General features: G+C 38.9%; 1 protein-coding gene across 2 annotated transcripts in view; it reads right to left on the reverse strand.

Annotated features, from left to right (window-relative positions):
- Positions 1-10,858: 10,858 nt before the first annotated feature.
- LOC140736919 (peroxiredoxin-1-like) overlaps positions 10,859-21,030 on the reverse strand; it is a 41,093-nt gene continuing 30,921 nt past the window's right edge. For both annotated transcript variants that reach the window (XM_073062952.1, XM_073062953.1), the window contains exons 5-6: positions 14,668-14,798; positions 10,859-11,407 (exon numbers count right to left, since the gene is read on the reverse strand). In XM_073062952.1, coding sequence (XP_072919053.1) covers positions 11,322-11,407; positions 14,668-14,798 — 217 coding nt within the window. In that variant the 3' untranslated portion in view covers positions 10,859-11,321. The remainder of the gene's footprint in view (positions 11,408-14,667; positions 14,799-21,030) is intronic.

Raw genomic sequence — 21,030 nt, forward strand, 5'->3', positions numbered from 1 at the left:
TTATTACACAAATGTAATACAATACAATTCAATGAATATCCTGACAGTCTAGTAATATTTATCTCTGTCATGGCCTCTATATATATGTTTAAATTTCTGTACCTGTTATGGCACATACTCGGCAAAAATAGATGATTCATTCATATCTAAAACTCAGTGGCTAATTTATGTGTATTTGCAAATGTATCAAACTCTAAATGAAAGCAATTAGTTCATGGATGTTTCTCCGTTAACATAGCTATAGATATATACTGTTAACTGATGCAGCTACGTGTTAACATTTCAATGTCGGGTGAGATAAGCTGCTGACAGTATATTGTATATTGAATGAAAGTTTCCTTTCAGTATTTTCATTCAATATTCAGTTCATGTAACACTCGGGAAAATAATGTTCAAAGTTCAAAGTAAATTTATTATCAAAATACATTTTGATAATACATACATACATGTATCACCATATATACATATGGTGATACATTTATTATCACCATATACTACCCTGAGATTCATTTTCTTGCAACCATTCAAAGTAAATACAAAGAAGCACAATACAATGAAAAACTGTGCACAACAAAGACAGGCAACATGCAAAACACAGCAAACTGCAAATACACAAAGATAAAACCAAAATAATAACAATAAATAATAACAGTAAATATTGAGAACATGAATTGAAGAGTCTTTGAAAGTGAGTCCATAGGTTGTGGAATTGGGGTTGTTGAGGGGTATTAACTGTTCCTGAACCTGGTGGAGTGGGACCTGAGGCTCCTGTACCTCCTTCCTGATGGCAGCAATGAGAAGAAAGCACAGCCTGGATGGTGGGGGTCGTTGAAGATGGATGCTGCTTTCCTGCAACAGTGCTCCTTGTAGATGTGCTCAATGGTGGGAAGGATTTAGTAGGCTTTTTGTTCAAGGGAAATGGTGTTTCTATACTAGGCTGTGATGCAACCTGTCAGTATACTCTCAAATGCACATCTATGGAAGTTTGTCAAGCTTTTGGATGACATGCCAAACCTTTGCAAACTTTGAAGAAAGTAGAGGCACTGTGGTGGCTTCTTTTTAATAGCACTTGAAATGATAACACTGAGGAATTTAAATTTGCCAACCCACTCCACCTCTGAAGCCCTGATAAGAGCTGGCTCATGGACCTCTAGTTTTCTCCCTCTGAAGTCAATAATCAGCTCCTTGGTCTTGCTGATATTAAGTGAGAGGTTGTTGTTGTGGCACCAGTCAGATTTTCAATCTGCCTCCTTAATGTTGATTTGACATCACTTTTGATTCAGCCAACAACAATAATGTTGTCAGCAAACTTAAATATGACATTGGAGCTACACTTAGCCCCACAGTCATAAGTATAAAGCAAGCAGAGCAGGGAGCTAAGCATACAACATTATTCTACACCTGTATTGATGGTGATAGTGGAGATGTTGTTGCCAATCCAAATTGACTAGGGTCTTCAAGTGAGGAAATTGAGGATCCAGTTGCAGAAGGAGGTATTGAGGCCTAGGTCTTGAAGCTTATTGATTAGTTTTGAGGTGATGGTAGTATTGAATGCTGAGCTGTATTCAATGAAGTGCATCCTGATGTATGCATCTTCATTATCCAGATGTTCCAAGGTTGAATGAAGTGTCAACAAAATGGAATCTGCTGTTGACCTGTTGTGACGGTAGGCTAATTGGAGTGAATCCAAGTTGCTCCGCTGGAGGAGTTGACATCACCAATCTCTCAAAGCACTTCATCACAGTGAAGGTAGGTGCTACTAGATGAACATATATAATATGTAACATGCATTATGTTAGTAAACATACACATGATGAAATGCCATTGATTTACTAAAATATGAGTATCAAACTTTACATAAATGATACACCAATTACTCTTCTTGAGAAAAGAAGGGTGGGAGATGACCTAATAAAAGTCTTAAAAATTGTGGAAGGTGTTCATAGTATAGATGCAGAGATTATTTCTATGTGGAAAAGTATATGGGAGCTATCAATATATAATAGTTTCTAATTAATTGAGGAGAAATTTCTTTACTGCAAGTATTTTCAAAATCCCACAGTGAGAGTGCTTGAAAAAAATAGATGCATTTAAAGAAAGATTTATCAATGATAAGAGGGAAAGGGAAAAAGAGGATTACATTTATAGATTTGGATGAAGGAAATGACTTGTTTCTGTGCTGCTTAATCTGTGCAACAATGTCACAAGAAATATCTATGCTCAAGTTAATGACCATTAAAGTCAAGTTTCATCCATAACATTATTAAAATGACTATATATCAATGGAATTTAAAGACTCAAGAGAATGTCTGAAGATCAGATAATATACTTTATGTTACCTGAATCTAAGTGTCTAGACTTGATTTTAGACTAAACCACATGCATGAAAGGTTAAAGTTGCAGCAGATTCAATTCCACTCAATGAGCTTGAAGATCATGTGACATGCTGCTGTGATAGAGTTCCTACAACTGTATGAAAACAGAGAATTGTTCAGATATGACTACTAACACATCACCAATGCCTACAAGTGATAAGAAGATATTTCTGTCAATTACATTTGAACAAACTTAATATCTGTAAAGACTTAAGAAGTTCCTGATGTAACCAAACTTTTAGGTTGGCTTGGTTCAGGAATCTAGTTTTCCAACTTCTTTCACTAGTCGATTTCTGCCAAGGAAGAAAGTCAACATCCTTTCAAGGAATTATTTATAGGTCTGTTATTACTCAGTCATTGGCACTTGCCTTTAATTACACTTCAACAGCACTCTATATGTGCTGATGAATTGTGTGGGATCTGAGGTCTTAATCTTCAAATACTCTATTTCACTATCATTTATCTTCATTGAGAAGTGGTTCCTGAGATATGGGAAACTGGTGTACACTTACCGGGGTTTTGATTATGAACCTCTGTAGTGGGAAGGTGGAATTGCACAACAGGAGCAGGTTAGTAGAGGACTTGTTTCACGAATCTTTAGTAGAAGGGCAATCCGTGTGTGCTTTAGTGAACAAGTTGATGATGACTCAGAGCCCAGACTCCAAAAATATGCATATACAAAACACTGTGTGCATGCTGCAGCATGATTTCTGAAGCTGGTTGTCCTTGGTTGAAGAATAGAGGCAACACAAGTTGAACAGTTTACAACTTAGTTCAATTCTCAGCAGAATTTTGTTCGAGGTAAGGCACCATATTACGGCGATAAATTCTGAAAGAACTATTGGGGCAATGACATGGATTTCAATGATAAAATTCATTAGCACAGCTTTTGACCATTTGAAGAAAAGGGAATCTGAATAACAACAGTTCAAATCAGGCATAAAACTTAGAACTTGAGGTATACCAGGTACCAGTAATCCCAGCCCTTCTATTTGCTTCAGAAATTTGAGATACTTCAGCAAACAGCACAGAACATCAAAGAGATATCACCAAAATTATCCAGATCAACTAGAAGCATGAATGATTCATTGTCAGTGTCTTCTCCAGACCAGCTTCTGCAGCCAGATCCTTGGACAGGCCACATTATTCACATCTGAGCATTGAACTTCCAAACCATATATTCAATTCAGACCTCTGCCACGTGAAGAGATTACTCCATGGCAAGAAAAGAAGATTGAAAGATGTTTTTAAACCTGTTGGAAAAATTGTAGACTTCCCTCTGGCCCATGGTGACTTGGCAGTGGATGAGATTCAGGCTGATAGTGAGAACATTGGGACCATGTATCAGCAGCACACAAAAAGCCCACAGATGTCCCACCAAGCAAGTCCTGTCCCATCTGTGGCAGGGACATCAGTCATCACAGTATTCAGAGAACTGGAGTGGAAGCAAGTCATCTTTCATCTTGAGAACCTGCCTAAGAAAATATATGTTGATATTTCTCAAGAAGCTTAAAAAAAGTGATATTTTTCTAATACTTCTTCCAATTGTAACAATTACTATGCAACTAGATCTCATCAAGAGACCTGCCTTCATTCTGAATCTAATATTGACTGATATTATAGTTTAATTATCATTTTACAGCAATCACAATTCACCAGCACCCTCAACTGGTGAAAAAGGGAGACAACATCAGGACAACTAGTGACTAAATATTCATTTGGACTTTGACTGTATTTGCAAATATGTTTAGTGAGTAGAACCACTTTAAAATTACTTTAGTTTTGAATGGTGTAAATATTGTGTTTATCTTAAAAAAATCAACTTTACTAAAGCAGGATTCTTAAATTTAAGTTAAATGGAAAGAAAAACATATGGTTTAACCTGAAAAAGTTATAGTAATCTACAGTATCACCATATCTTTTTGAAAAAGGCTCAGATTATTTCATTTGAAATTAATCTCTCTGTATCTATTTCACAATAGTGCTTTTATCCTAAAAACAATGGAATGAAAACTTAATTTTGATTGAAAATATATGTGTCACTAAACTGAACTGATATAAGTAGTTAATTCTTGCAAATTTGCACAATGTTTGATTCACCCAGTTCTCTAACCAGCCAACCTGTGTAAAAAGATAGGCATTATGTTTGGCAAAGTGTGCTAAAGCATATACAAATTCTCATTAGATTATGTCAGTGCCATTCTGAAAATGACAAGTTTTAATATTCAGTGGCCTGAAACTATAGCTAAATAAATAGAATATTTGTAGCAGAATGTCTAGTACAATTAACATATGATTTAGCCTTTATGAAAGATTTTGATTAAATGGATAACTATGCTCAGTTTCTGTTTTTCACATCATAGTGATTTACTCTTATATTACTGGCTCAAAAATGGATTTCACCCATCTGATTTCCTTCAAAATATCATAAAATCGATGGAACAGCAGATTTGTCTTTACACTTGACAGTGATTTATTATTGTATAATTGGCTCAAAATAGAATTGCACTTTATGATTTCCTCACAAAAATGAGGAAATTGGTGGCACACCAATAAGTTTAATGTAGTTTCCACCAAAAAAAAACAAAAAAAAGCAAACTACATGGTCTGCCTCCCCCCCCCACCCCCACAACCCCCCCCCCCCCCACTCCAGAGCAGGCAAACATCAATGTCACAATCAAGATTCTGAGGGCACAGTAACATCTACAGAGGACAGCAGCAACATACAAGTCTGCGATGGAGGAGAGAGAAGCTACAAAGGAAGGAGATCCAAAATTTGGACATAGGGACATAGAAATGTTTTCATACAAACACTACACACACACACACACACACACACACACACACACACACACACACACACACACACACACACACACACACACACACACACACACACACACACACACACACACACACACACACACACACACACACACACACACCTCACTTTTTGTTTCTCTACGTACCCAAACCACCAAGCTTCCTTCACTCCTCAGCCGCCCTAATCCTAGCATTTACATCTTATCTCCTCACATACAACTCAAGACTCTGAATATAGGAAAATTGTTATTCACTGTTCTCCATCTTCTCCATTTATACTAAAACTTTGAGGAATAGGTGTTGAAGCCACTTAGATGGAAGCTGGGGCTTTCTATACAGCAGATTGAGTGATACATATTCACTGTCCAGGGCTGGGGGGCCTTCTTTGCCAAACTCGGTTTTTTAATACAGCAACTGACACTTGTAGAAAGCAAAGAGTTGTCATTAAGTTAAACTCCCAACTCCTATTCCTTGTTCAGCTCCTGTTGGTACACAAGAACCAGTCTTCAGTTCTTAATGTAAATGGAAAGCAAAAATCAATCTGAAGGCCAGCTTTGCAAACTAACAGCACTGTCTATAGAGCACAGACTGCTGGCCCACTGCATGGGTCTTGCTGCTCAAGAGATGCACCTGAAACCATCACGGTGGGCTTCACAGCTGAACAGGTGACAAGACAGCTGAAACGTCTCCACCCAAGCAAGGCTGCAGGCCCGGATGGTGTCAGCCCCAGGGTGCTCAAAGCCTGTGCCCCCCAGCTATGTGAAGTACTTCACCATGTCTTCAACCTGAGCCTGAGACTCCAGAAGGTTCCTGTGCTGTGGAAGACGTCCTGCCTCGTCCCTGTACCGAAGGTGCCGCACCCCAGTGGCTCCAATGACTACAGACCGGTGGCACTGACCTCCCACATCATGAAGACCTTGAAGAGACTTGTTCTAGAGCAGCTCCGGCCTATGGTTAGGCCACACTTAGACACCTCCAGTTCGCCTACCAGCCCCGACTAGGAGTTGAGGATGCCATCCTCTACCTGCTGAACCGTGTCTACACCCACCTGGACAAGCCGGCCAGCACTGTGAGGGTCATGTTTTTTGACTTTTCCAGTGCGTTCAACACTATCCGCCCTGCTCTGCTGGGTGAGAAGCTGACATTGATGCAGGTGGATGCTTCCCTGGTGTCATGGATTATTGATTACCTGACTGGCAGACCACAGTACGTGCGCTTGCAACACTGTGTGTCAGACAGAGTGGTCAGCAGCACTGGGGCTCCACAGGGGACTGTCCTGTCTCCCTTTCTCTTCACCTTCTACACCTCAGACTTCAACTACTGCACAGAGTCTTGCCATCTTCAGAAGTTTTCTGATGACTCTGCCATAGTTGGATGCATCAGCAAGGCAGATGAGGCGGAGTACAGGACTACGGTGGGAAACTTTGTCACATGGCGTGAGCAGAATCATCTGCAGCTTAATGTGAAAAAGACTAAGGAGCTGGTGGTGGACCTGAGGAGGGCTAAGGCACTGGTGACCCCTGTTTCCATCCAAGGGGTCAGTGTGGACATGGTGGAGGATTACAAATACCTGGGGATACGAATTGACAATAAACTGGACTGATCAAAGAACACTGAGGCTGTCTACAAGGAGGGTCAAAGCCATCTCTACTTCCTGAGGAGACTGAGGTCCTTTAACAACTGCCGGACGATGCTGAGGATGTTCTATGAGTCTGTGGTGGCCAGTGCTATCATGTTTGCTATTGTGTGCTGGGGCAGCAGGCTGAGGGTAGCAGACACCAACAGAATCAACAAACGCATTCGTAAGGCCAGTGATGTTGAGGGGGTGGAACTGGACTCTCTGACGGTGGTGTCTAAAAAGAGGATGCTGTCCAAGTTGCATGCCATCTTGGACAATGACCCCCATCCACTCCATAATGTACTGGTTAGGCACAGGAGTACATTCAGCCAGAGAATCATTCCACCGAGATGCAACACTGAGCGTCATAGGAAGTCATTCCTGCCTGTGGCCATCAAACTTTACAACTCCTCCTTCGGAGTGTCAGACACCCTGAGCCAATAGGCTAGTCCTAGACTTATTTCCATTTGGCATAATTTACTTATTATTATTTAATTATTTACGGTTTTATATTGCTATATTTCTACGCTATTCTTAGTTGGTGCGACTGTAACGAAACCCAATTTCCCTCGGGATCAATACTGTCTGTCTGTCTGTCAAAACAAAGCAATTATGTTATAGGGGTTGCATCACATCAGACTACACTAAGTTATTAAGTTCAAGGAAGCTTGCGGACCAGACTGATACTACTAATTAGCACATCAAATAGCTGATCTATCAATAGCTGAAAGATTTGTGTACTCAGAGTCAGGCTTCATAGAATAAGTTTTGGGTGTTTGAGATCTCTGTCGCCAAAAGCTTTTAGACCATCTGCATGAATAGATATCTGAAAAAATATCACATGCATGTGAAGTCACCAAGTAGCAAAAATCAGGGGACATGTAAAAGAACAGTCGGGCTTGTTCAGAATGGTCAAAGGATGACAAGAATGACAAAACTATGGGTTGACTAGGATCCATTCCTGTCTTCGATTTCTGTGACTGACAACTCATTTGTCTGTAGCTCGTTGGTATGTCTTTTAAGCTTGTTGGAATTGTACCTGTGTTTTGGAAATCCTTTGCTTCAAAAATCACTTCTAATTTGGAAATCTTATATAATAGAAATCCCTTGTATTAGAAATGTTTTAAGACTTTTATAAACATTTAAACTTTATTACTAAAATGTAATAAAGTGTTTAAGATACTTTGTTAGGTGGAAGTATCTCCTTCTCTATAGGGAGGGAAAACCCTTCCACTTTAACAATATTCTATTATGACCCCTAAATATTGAACACCAGTGTAAATTTCTAGCATCATTTGTGCTACTGCATTACTACAAAGTTATGGTATATGTCTACTTAAGCCTCTCCTGTAGGAAAATAGCGGGCAAAAATTGGGCCTATTCTCGTTGGCTACCAGTGACTAGTGTTCTGCAATAGTCAGCATTGTGTCCACTACTTTTCACTTATATGTTAATGACCTGGATGATCATTGATGGCTTTGTGGCCAAGTTTCCACATGATACAAAGATAGGTGGAGGGGCAGATAGTGTTGGGAAGGAAGGAATCTACAGATGGATTTGGTCAGATTAGGAGAACAGGAAGTGGCAGATGGAATACAGTGTAGGGAAGCATATGATAAAGTACTTTCTGGAAGGAATGAAGGTGTAGACTATTTTCTAAATGGGAGTGAATTCATAAATCATAAGGGCAAAGCAACTTGGAAGTCCTGGTGCAAGATTCCTTACAGGTTAACTTGTAGGTTGAGTCAGTATTAAGGAAGGCGAATGCAATGTTGACATTCATTTCAAGAGGACTAGAATATAAAAGCAAAGGTGTTATGATGAGGTTTCACAAGGCATTGGTCAGACCACATTTGGAGTATCGTGGGCATTTTTGGGCTCCATATCTAACAAAACATGTGCTGGCACCAGAGTAGGTTTACAAAAATTATCCCAGTATTAAATGAGGGGTAATGTATGAGGAGCATTTGATGGCTCTGGGCTTGTACTCACTGGAGTTTAGAATTATGTATGAGGATCTTATTGAAATCTACCAAATAGTTGAGTCCAGGACCAGAGGGTACAACCTCAGAATACCTTTAGAACAGAGATGAGGCAGAATCTCCTTAGCCACAGGGTGTTGAATCTGTGGAATGTATTGCTACAGACAGCTATGGAGGCCAAGTCATTGGATATATCTAAAACAGAAGTTGATAGGTTCTTCACTACAAAGATCTCAAAAGTTATAGGGAAAAAGCAGGAAAATTGGGTTGCGAGGGAAAATAAAACAGCTATGATTGAATGGCAGAGCTGACTTGATGGGTTAATAGCCTAATGCTGCACCTTATAGTCTAATGCAAACAAGTTCATTTTACAACATCTCTCTCACAAATTCATACTGTGATTGCACAGAAAGCCAACACTGTGGCAAGGAATGAACACAGCATGGCCCTGACACCTCTGATTTGGGCTCTGTAAACCGGTTAGAGTTGTAAAGCTGTAGAGCACCAAAACAGGTCCTTTGGCTGAAGCCATCTATTTTGCCCATTACACTAATCCCACTTCCCTAAATTAGGTTCATATCCTTTCATGCTTTGCCTATCAAATGTCTCTTAAACATCATGATTGCATCTGATTCCATCACTTCCTCTAGCAGCAAGTTCCAGATATCAAATACTGTAATAAAAAGATACTTCTCCTCAAATCCCCTTTAACACTTCATTCTTTCACCTTAAACCTACACTCTCATTTTAATACCCCTACCACAGGGTTATAGGGACAGCTACCGATAAACAAGATCAACAATGTTCTCAATCTTTGTTTCTAATTCAGCTCAGGGTAAAACTACACTATTTGTTAGGACATTGCTTCCTTTTCTGTCAAATTAATTCCCAATTTGAATTATGAAATTTGAATGATTTAGTTTTGAAATATGAAAAATCCTATTATAAAGATCTATAAAAAATATATTAAAAAGCTAATAAAGTTAGAGATTAAAGGACTGATATGGAATAAAATGTGCATAAATAAATATGTTTGCAATGTAAACAGCATTATAAAAAGTGGTTTAAAGTATCTATAGTGCTGTGCAATGATGTGCTAAAGAGAATGGTTGATCAGATTAATTGGGAGAAGTGTGAAGCTTTTGTTTTAAATGCCCTATAGCACTTTCCGAAATAGTTTTTGTAAAAGGCCGCTTGAGGGTATGTCATGTTCCCAATGATTTATCCTGCCTGCTTCTTTTTCCTGGACACATACACATCCTCCAGCGATGGTACTGCAACCAATTAATTATCTTTTCTGCTGACCAGATAGTTCATTATATATTTTGTATATTGTGAGAGGATGTTGCACCAAACCAGACAGTAATGGCTGATGTGAGGATGCTCTCTACGATGGCAGTGTAGAATTACACCAGTATGTTCTCAGGAAGACGGAATTATGCTAACTTCCGCAAGATGTGCATCCCGCAGGAGGCATTTTTGTTAACAAAGCAGATATAGTTCTCTCACATGAAGTCCTGTGAAATAGCAATGCCCAGGAACCTGAATGTTGAAACAGTGCTAACTAGAGTTGTTGATGATGTGTGGCTGAAGAGGAGACATTTCTCCTGAAGTTGATATGCATCTCCACAGTTTTAACAGCATTCAGCTCCAAGTTGTAGTTGCACCAAGACAATAGTCTGTTAACTTGGATTAGAAGGTACTTGGATTTGTCGCCTCTGTGGTTAGTCCAATGGTGTCACCCACAAAGCATCAGATTAACTGATGGAGATGCAGTCATTTTGGTGCAGAGATAAAACAGGTGAGGAGAGAGAACACTAGTGCTGAGCGAGCAGAATGTGGAGATGTGCTTCCCTAGTTTCACATACTGCTTGAGGTCAGTGAAATAAACCAAAATTAAATTTGAACACTATAAAAGTCCCAATTTATAATAGTGGTATAGACTAATTTGTATCCCAGGTCTTGCAATATCTTCTATTGCAACTTCAATAGGAGTGGATTGAAAAAAAGTATCAATGCATGAATATAAGTAAAAATGCAATACAAGTCAATTTTCCTGAAACATTTATTTTCTATTTATGAATGCACAAAATATGCAATAAATTCTACTAAACAACATTGGTTTATTCAAAGGCATTACTATGACACCTAATCATTGGAGTTTCAGAAGAACGCACAAATGAGGAAAACTTTTATTAAGACAGCATAACTTTTGCAAGACTTTGATGCTCTTAGCATCACTCAACAAGAGTAACAATTGAAGGTCAAGCATGGAGATTAGCACAGTAACCTTAAGACTCAATTTTCTAGGAACTGATTACACTGTCCTCCAATCTCACTACTTCACTAGATATTCTCATCAAGCAAGACTGTGCAATGCTTATACTTTTCCTATCAGTATTAGACTCAGCAAAAAAAATCAGCAAAATACATTCTCACTACCAATTTTTTTTCCAGACACTTACTGTATATAACAAACTAATATATCACACTGGTTATATTCAACTGCAAAAGAAAGAAAATCTACTTCTGTTTTGAAAAGTAATTCTTGCTCTTTTCGACGTCAGGTGTTATGGTTTCACCACCAGGTTTCCAATTAGCAGGGCAAACTGAAAGAAAAGAAAACATTATCATCAGATTATTTATTACCTATTATAAAAGAAAAGTCCAGAAATTATTATGTTTATTGGACATAAAAAACCAGTGCAATAGTCAATTCTCCAAAATATGATGGGGTAATACAAAGATAGCTGATATCAACCTGATAATTGGTGTCTGTTTATTAAAATTAACATGAGAACATTTCTTTCTCCCATGCTCATCTCTGGCCACATATAGAAATAACAGTAACATCCAAAAGCATATCTGATGCTACCTAAAATGTAGCACCAATGATAACTTTATAACCCATTTCAATGGCTATAGCAAATTCTGTAGGGGTGACATAATTGGTGCTCACAAAAACCCAATAAATTAATTCCTTATATTATTAGAGAACTACGAAGCTCTGCCATATCTCAAAATGGTTAACTTTCCAGGTGTTTCTGCACCCCAGCTGAATATACTGTGAAACTGCCAAAAGTTATCAGCATTCATTAGAGTGACTATACACAGCCAATTAATCTTCAACACTTGCATACTAAAACAAAACAAATTAAATAGGATTGATGAGAAATTTCTAGCAACTCAAGTGCTGTCTGCACCGATTCCAATGAGTAAGTAAATGAGTTGCTGGTACCTTTTAACTAGGTAATCATTCTAAAGAGTCATAAGCAGTGGAAATTTGAGCCCCAAGTTTTCTGCACTACTTCACTGTATGATTTGGAAGACACAGATACCTCGAGGTGCAATACAAGAGATCCAGTAAACAAGAAACTCAAAAGTCATCCCTGTATCATAATGAAACAAGGGAAAGAATTCCTACATACTCAGTGGCTAGGTCAGAAAGATGGGATTGAAACAGATGGTACAATAAAATGTTAAATGTTTAACTTTGGTAATACAGGTTGGCCACCAGAAATCTAGAATGATTGAGACCTGTGCTGTGCCAGCTTAGTAATTTTGCCAAATAACAGGTGGTTAGGTTAAGATTAAATAAGGAAACACCTCTAGCCCACTTGATGATCACCTTGGATAATAAAGAAAAAAAAATGAGTAAGAACTTTATCTAGAAATGAACATCTTCATCGTCCTCCTTATGCAAATGTTTTTGATTCGCTGTCAGCAAACAGCTGGAGCAACTTTTCTTTTTGTTTCTTTCCATCATGCTAATGAGCTAATGTTATACAGATCACATATGCTTTTCACAGACACACTACTGTCAAGTTTTTCCAGAGCTTCCACCTTATCTTGTATAGGTAACACATGGTGTTTGAGCTTTACACGATGAGAAGCACTTCCTTTATTCAAAGACAAGACAGGGGCTAGATAAGTACAGGTTATAAAAAAAAAGAATTACAGAGGAATGACTTGCTTCATTTAAAATCTGTGCCAACAGCTGATTTTACTAATGGCACCATCAAAACAATGGCGACATGTTAGCACAGCATTGCGGGAAATTTGAAATTAGGCTGGCGAAAATTACATCCAAATAAGCAGTGGAACCGAATTCAAGGTGGTCAATCTATACAATTTATTGCAAAGTAATCAATTGGAAACTAATTGTGCTAGGCTTTATTCTGAAAATTAACTAATGGAGAACTTAAAAAAGACACCAAAAAAAAACTAAAACTGAGTTGCACCTTGGTGCCATCTTCAATTTGACAATAACTAGCGTTTTCAAAGCAAAAGAAAGCTAATGGCAGTTCCAAAGTAAATACTATGTGATAGTTTCCTCAATTCAGCTTCAATTTGTGTATTGCATGGAAGTGAGCACTATTCATGTCATTTTTTATAGTTACACCTCAACCTGTATAGATATATCTACAACCAACATCAGCAATAAAAATCAAAGTTTGTTCCAGACCTTAGTTCTAAGTGTGCATGATACACTGATATTAATTAACATTGTTTTGGGAAGTGTGGGTCAGATTATCACGAGTAAATTCTTCTTCACAAGGTCTTATGGTTGGTCGGTACATTGTTATCGAAAGTACATCGTGGCACTTAATGTTCTATGTTCTAAGACTGGCACTGCCTAGGAAGGCAGTGGAGGCCAATTCTCTGGATGCTTTCAAGAAGGAGCTAGATAGGTATCTTATGGATAGGGGAATCAAGGGATATGGGGACAAGGCAGGAATGGGGTATTGATAGTAGATGATCAGCCATGATCTCAGAATGGTGGTGCAGGCTCGAAGGGCCGAATGGTCTACTTCTGCACCTATTGTCTATTGTCTATTATGAACTTGCAGAGCATGGCAAACCAAATTATGTTTTGAACAAGAATTACCTCAGGGATGGGTGCATTGCCCACTGCTCTATTCCCACAAATGTGTGGCTAGGCACAGCTCAATCACCATCTATAAATTTTCCGGTAATTTCAGATGGTGGTGAGGAGACATACAGGAGCGAGACAGATCAACTAGTCAAGTGGTGTCACAGAAACAATCTTGCATTCAGCGTCAGTAAGACCAAGGAATTAATTGTGGACTTCAGGAAGGGGAAGTCAAGGGAACACACACCAGTCCTTGATGAATCAAAAGTGGAAAGGGTGAACAGTTTCAAGTTCTTGGATGTAACATTTCTGAGAATCTATCCTGGTCCTACATATTGATGCAATTACAAAGAAGACATGACAAAGGGTATATTTCATTAGAACTGGTATGTCACCAAAGACACTTGCAAATTTCTAGAGATGTACTGTGGAGAGCATTCCAACTCAGCTTCATCATGGGCAATACCTTTCATCATGGGCAATACCTTCTCCAGCACCAAGGACAGCTTCAAAAGGTGATGCCTCGAAAAGGTGGCATCTACATTTAAGGAACCCCATCACACAGAGTATGCCTTCTTCTCACTGCTACCATTAAGGAGGTAGTACAGCCATCAGATTGCTGAATGCAAAATGAACCCATGAATACCACCTCAGTAATTTTCCCTTTTGCTCTACTTATTTAATTATTTTTTAAAATTAATTACTTCTTATAGTAATTTATAGTTTTATCATGTATTGCAACTGTTTTCACACGAATGCCACATGACATATACTATGTGTTGGTGCCATATAATGCTACTCAATGTGCCAGTGCACTGCACAATTAGAACTTCCAACCAAGTCACAAGCTTCAGATTTATTTCTGCATATTCTGGAGCAAAATTAACAATAAGTTTTTCAATAAAATTCTAGCATATAGTACACAGAAGCAGTGCTCTATGTAACAAGATTTCTAGGCAAGTGTCTTTTACAGTATTCATGATAAATATACATTACCTTCCCCATGTTCATCTGTAAATTGGAATGCTTGAACCAACCTCATCACTTCATCCACTGAACGCCCAACAGGCAAGTCATTGATCAATATCTGACGCAGTATACCAGCATTATCAATGATGAACAAACCTCTGGGAGAACAAAGTTATCACACTTAAACAACATTCAAAATGGAAACAGTCGTTGCTGAACATATAACATCTAGTTTACCAGTTTTCAAAATGACTCCTCAAACAAAGGCTAAAATCTTACTGAAGATTTTATGTACTACATTTAACAAAGAGTAGCTATTAATGATTTTATTTACTTGGAACTTACATTTGGAGAAATTTTCTGAAAATCACAGATGTTAGAATATATAAAGCACAATGATTATATGATGGCAAATGAGGAAAATATTATAAGCCACATTTTATTAATTCTGCATTGAATAAATTATATCACTGAGTCATACCGAATGATTAGCAAGGCACACTAGCATGGAAGATAATTGTCTATAAATTTAACTATGAGATGCTCTCACATTCATGCTCAAATTCCCTGGGAAGAAGACAAGTTTTTGTTCTGGTAATCATGAGTAGCAGCAGTGGAAATGCAAAGAAGCAACAGAGTTTTAGCAAAGGAATTCACATTATTTTAATTACAGTTATACACATGAAAGCACTGAATATCTGACATCTAAATCTAGAAGACAATCATCTTCTAGATTTAGATGTTTAATTATACTTTGAAAGTATAATTAAAGAGCAGTAAATTGGTTGGCTATGCAATGTATTTCCACCATGCCGGTGTTTGTCTATACTCAGACATTATGTCAATTTGACAAAGAAATTCTGTGGATCACATGTATTTTCATTAGATGTTAAACAATAACCTTGCATCAAAAAGTGGCATGTTACAGTATGTACAGGAATGAAACTGACAGGCAGAAAACAGAGAGTGAAGGTTTATGAACCTTTCTGCATGAAGAAAAACTGAGATTAGATATATCCCTGGATTCAGAGCTGGATCTATTTTGTTTTCCGTACATATATAAATAACATTAATTTGGATACGAGAAATATATTGACACAATTTCTACAAAGCTGTTCACAAAGGAAGCCACTTCCAATCTGATTATCCAAGCCCTGCGCAGTGCAGGGTCTCAGTGTTCATAAGTTCTTCAGATGTTTTTGAATACTGATGAACCAAACCTAGCCTGATCTGGCTGTCAAAACAGCTTGAATATTTGTGAATATATTCAAAGAAATAAAAATATAATGAATTTAATTGTACAAATAATTTATGCAAAAGTATGTATATTAGCTATTTTTAAAGTATATCGCCTGTAACTTTTTGCTTTTTTTGAGGTACTTTATTTTGCAACTAATATACTGTATATCACAGCACAGTACTATAACAGACTAATATTCTGAATCCTTCATGACCAGCATCTAAAACACATAAATTGCTGCTTTTATTTGAATTATAAGTAGAAAACTGATACAACAGTCGTTGATTCTAAACCAGATCTAACCTGGTACAATTTCAGCAAGCAGATTCTTCAGCATTATCTGCTAGTCCACTGCAGAAGTTCAATCTAGACAGTTCAACTGGATGCAGTAGATCTAGTATGGATGTCTGCAGCTCCTTTCATCAACCACCCCAATTACTGTACTACACAGTGGCAAAAGATGGCAGTCCTGCCCAACACTAATGGCATCAATATTAACACCCAATGAATAGAACTATAAAATGGCTTCTTGACACAGACAGGTTATTCATACTAAACTATGCTAAATAGAATGGAAACTCTTGGAGCCACGGGGTATTCCCTTCTTCCTAAGCTGCTAGTTATACTACAGAACACTAACACCACTGGTAATGGAAAGTGCAATCAGGCTTATCAAGATGAACTTCTAGCAGCTGGTCAAATTAGGAAATACCCTGCAGTACTCAATAGAACATCTCAGAAATTGTCATCAGTTGCACTTACAACCTGGCTACTATAAAGGCAAAAGCTTTTATTTCTTCCTATTCTGAACTACCTGTAGAAAGGAGGACGAAAAGATTGACACCAGACAATGCCAAGGAAAGGCCTTTTCAGATATGCCCTCATTGGCCAGATATTCCCAAAAGCAAATCAACTAGCTGCGCTTCCAATCATAAAGGCCTCTTTTCAGACTGTTGTGTCTTCTGAACTTATAGTTCCAAAGGTACAAGGATGACACAGTGTACAGATCAAGTGAAAGTTGCACCGGTTCCAATTCATTCCACATGATCTAACAAACTCCCATTTTCCATGTACACGTATTTTGAGGATCAATTATGATCACAACATGTAATATCAAAGCGTCAATTTACTTACGGTGCTACAAAATGTGAAAGATTGTCAATGAGCAGTAATATCTTTACTTTCTAGCAGCTGCTCCAAGAACCCTGACAAAACTATACACTTACCTATACAAATGATCCTCACACAAGGAAGACTTGTACTAGGTACTTGCCTGCCTGACATTCACATCAAGAAGACTGTAGCTACATATTTTCTTCTGAATGTAGGCTAAGCCAGAAAGACCCTTGCTACACAGAAGCCTCTACTGTCGGCCTTCCTTATCCGCGGGTTCCGCATGCGCAGATTCAACCAACCAAAAACCTGGAAGTTCTCTCTCCAGCACTTGCTGTTTGAGCATGTACAGACTTTTTTTCTTGTCATTATTCCCTAAACAATACAGTATAACAACTATTTACATAGCATTTACATTGTATTAGGTATTATAAGTAATCTAGAGATGATTTAAAGTATACGGGAGGATGTGCATAGGTTACCACGGATCGGGAATCTAGAAAAAAAAAGGAAGTTCTCTAAGTCAGAACAGGTACATCCAGTATTATTCAGCGTCAGTTAGTCAAATGGTTGTCTTAGTATATATTTTACCTTTCTATGTACATAAAAACACTTAAGAAACATATGTATTAAAATAATTAAATCACTGCGTTGCTTAGTAATAATTGTAGCTTTCATTGAGGCAGGGCCTTCACATGCTTCATTATTCTCACTTTATCCCGACTGTAGCCTAACGCTTTTCCAATAACCAATGGTGTTTTCCGATAATAAAGCGATCTTTCCAATTATTATTTCCACTTTATTTTCAATCGTGATTGTTTTTCGGAACAGAAACACTGCGGGCAACAGGTCCCGAACTCTGCCAGGTCCTAAAGTCCACCGACTCGAGCATCCACATTTTTTGGTATCCGTGGGGGGGGGGGGGGGGTCCCGAGCCAATCCCCCGCAGATAAGAAAGGCTGACTGTATAAGCTATGATCATTTTACTGCTGAATATTGAAATTCTTCATTTAAATTAAGGCAGCCTCACTCATTTAGCATGGCAATCCAAAATTTACTCCGCTGCTGCAATAATAAATTGTTTTATTGTTGTTTCATATACTGAGATAGTGAAAAACATTTTTCAAGTAATTCATAAATTATTTCATCGCATCCATGCACTGAAATTGAATCAGGAAAACACCAAAAGAATGCAGAATAAAGTGTTCCATATTACAGAGAAAGCACAGTGCAGGCAGACACAAGAGTCCATCTTATCAAACTAGAAGAGCATACAACAGTGGGACAGTAGCTATCATCGAAATTAGTGGTACATGTTTTCAAACTCTTTATTTTCTGCTCAATTAGGGGTGGAAGGAAGAGACAACAGAATGGTGGGTGGGGTCGCTGATTACATTGGCTGCTTTGGAGAAGCAGCGAGAAGTGTGTGCAGAGTCCACGGACGTGAGGTTGATGTCCAAAGTGTGCTAATCTGTGCTCAAATCTCTCTGCAGCTTCTTGACATTTCTGGCACAGCGTCGACCATGATGCATTAGGGATAGCATGCTTTCCGTGATGTATCTATAAAAAAAATTGGTGAAAGTCAAAGAGAACACGGCAAATTTCTTGAGCACCTTGAGAGAGTAGAGGTGCTGGTGCAGTTTCTCAGCCATGAATTCCACATGGTTGGTCCAGATCAGGCTGCTGGTGAAGTTCACTCCTAGCAACTCAATGCTCTTGACCTCAGCACCACTGATGTAAACAGAAGCAAGTGCACCACCCCCTTCCTAAATTCAATGACCAGCTCTTTTGTTTTGCTAACATTGATGGAAAAGTTGTCATGCCACCATGCCATTAGGCTCTAAGTCCCCTTTCTGTACGCTGACTCATCATTACTTCAGAATCAGCCCACTATGATGGTGACACCTGCAAACTTGTATATGAACATGCAGTCCTGAGTGTACAGGGAGTAGTGGTTGAGGATGCTGCCTTGTGGGGCACCAGCACTGAGAATGATCATGACAGAGGAGTTGCTGACTGTCCTTATTGATGGCAGTCTGGTGGTCAGGAAGTCAAGCAAGTACTGGCATAGTAAGGTGTCGAGTCCCAGGTCTAGGAGTTTGGAGATGAGCTTGCTTAGAATTATAATACTGAAAGCAGAGATGTAGTCTAACATAGTGCCTTTACTATCCAGATGCTCCAAAGATGAATATAGGGCTGAGGGAATGGGGTCCAATGTGGAACCATTCTGGAGGTATACAAACTGAAATGGGTCAAGATTATCTGGGAGGTTGGAAGTTGAAGTTGACTTCTTCCATGACTAATTTCTCAAAGCACTTCATGATAGTGGATGTCAGAAACACTTGGTAGTATTCATTAAAGCACATCACTTAGCTTTTGGATGACATTGGTCTTTGTACCAAATTTCATTGATATATTAAATACACTGCACTCCTCCCTGCTGTGGAGGATTTCTTACTCTTGTGGGAAACTTCTTTCCTGATAAAGGCGGGTGGGGGGGGGGGGTCACTCTGCTTGGCGGATGAGACGTTGAGACGTGGCTGCAAAACAATCTCAGGTTCTGCAGCCTCCTCCATACTGGTTGTAGGAGTTGACTCTGGAACTTTTCCAGGAAGTAGTTCTGATAACTTTGGCCACCTTTCTTCTCCAACAATTGACTGCTCTCCACAACTGATCGATGTGTCATCTCCAAATGGCATCAGACGCAATCTCCACTGGGTAGGGATTGTAGCCCAGTTCTGTCCTTAATCTTTCCGAGTACGCACTTTTGATCACCACTGTATTCCCTAGCCAGGACTGCTTGTCCGGAGAGAAACATCATACTTTCTTGTTTGAGGAGCCTCTAATTCGTCTCAGCTGTTTCTCGTGCATACTCCTTCTGAGATTGGGTTTGAGGAAATCCATGCTTGAGCATAAGGGACAACCCAGCAACAGCACAGCCGATGAGTTGTTGGTTACTGCATTGCAATATAAATGGAGGAAATTGGCGAACTTCTGATCCAGTGGCAGTGTAAGGTGTTCTGCTGACATTGCTCACAGTGCATTGTTTAGACTCTGGGCAAACCTTTCCACCAAGCCATTTGTAGCTGGGAGTATGGTGCAGATGTAATGTCTTTTTCCATTCATTTTCAGGAATGACTGAAACTGTTTTGCTAGAAAATGTAGTCCATTGTCACTTAGTGTTCTGGAACACCAGTCCTTTTCAACACATCAGTGTGTGAAATTATAGTGGAGGCCATTGGGAACACTTCTGGCCACTTTATAGCTACTATTTGGGTTCATAAGTGCTCTGGCAAAATCCACATGAATCCTCTGTCACGGCAATGCATGCCATTCCCAGTGATGAAGAGGAAATGCTTGTGGCATCTTCTGGATGTGTAAGCATTCCAAACAGCGCATGGCAAGCTGATCGATCTGATCTATCCCAGTCCACTAGACAAACCTTCAAGCCACAGCTTTCATTTTAAGCACACTGAGCTGACCAGCATGTAGCTCCTCCAACAATAGCTCTCAGCTTGGATGGTACAACTCTCAATCCCCACATTAGGCAACCCGTCAAGAGCAAGTTCATGCCAGTACTGTTTAAGATAGGGGAACTGGAATTTCTGTAGGATATTCCACCCACTTCAGGTAACCTTGTAGACCTGAGACAGTGCAGGGGTCTTTTCTCGTTTTTCTTTGGATAATTTCTGCCATAATAGGAAGACTTTCGATTTGTATTAGGGAGAATATTTCAGGAGGAGTGTCCTGTTTTGTAAATTTTTTAGGTATTTCCTTTTCAAGGGTAAATGGGACAATCCATCTGTATTTCCATGATTAGTTGCCTTCTTGAATCTAATCTTTTAATTGTGACCTCCAAGAAATAGAGCTCATCTCTACATTCATGCTATATTAGTGGAACACCCTTCTATGGATTGAAAATGGACACTAGCAGTTGATGATCAGTAATGGAGATAAACTCTTACCCCATACAGGTACCAATTGAAATATTTTACACCCCAAACTAGATTCACGGCCTTTCTATCAATTTTTGCGTG

The sequence above is a fragment of the Hemitrygon akajei genome, chromosome 12, assembly GCF_048418815.1.
Source record: "Hemitrygon akajei chromosome 12, sHemAka1.3, whole genome shotgun sequence".
Classification (NCBI taxonomy): Eukaryota; Metazoa; Chordata; class Chondrichthyes; order Myliobatiformes; family Dasyatidae; genus Hemitrygon; species Hemitrygon akajei.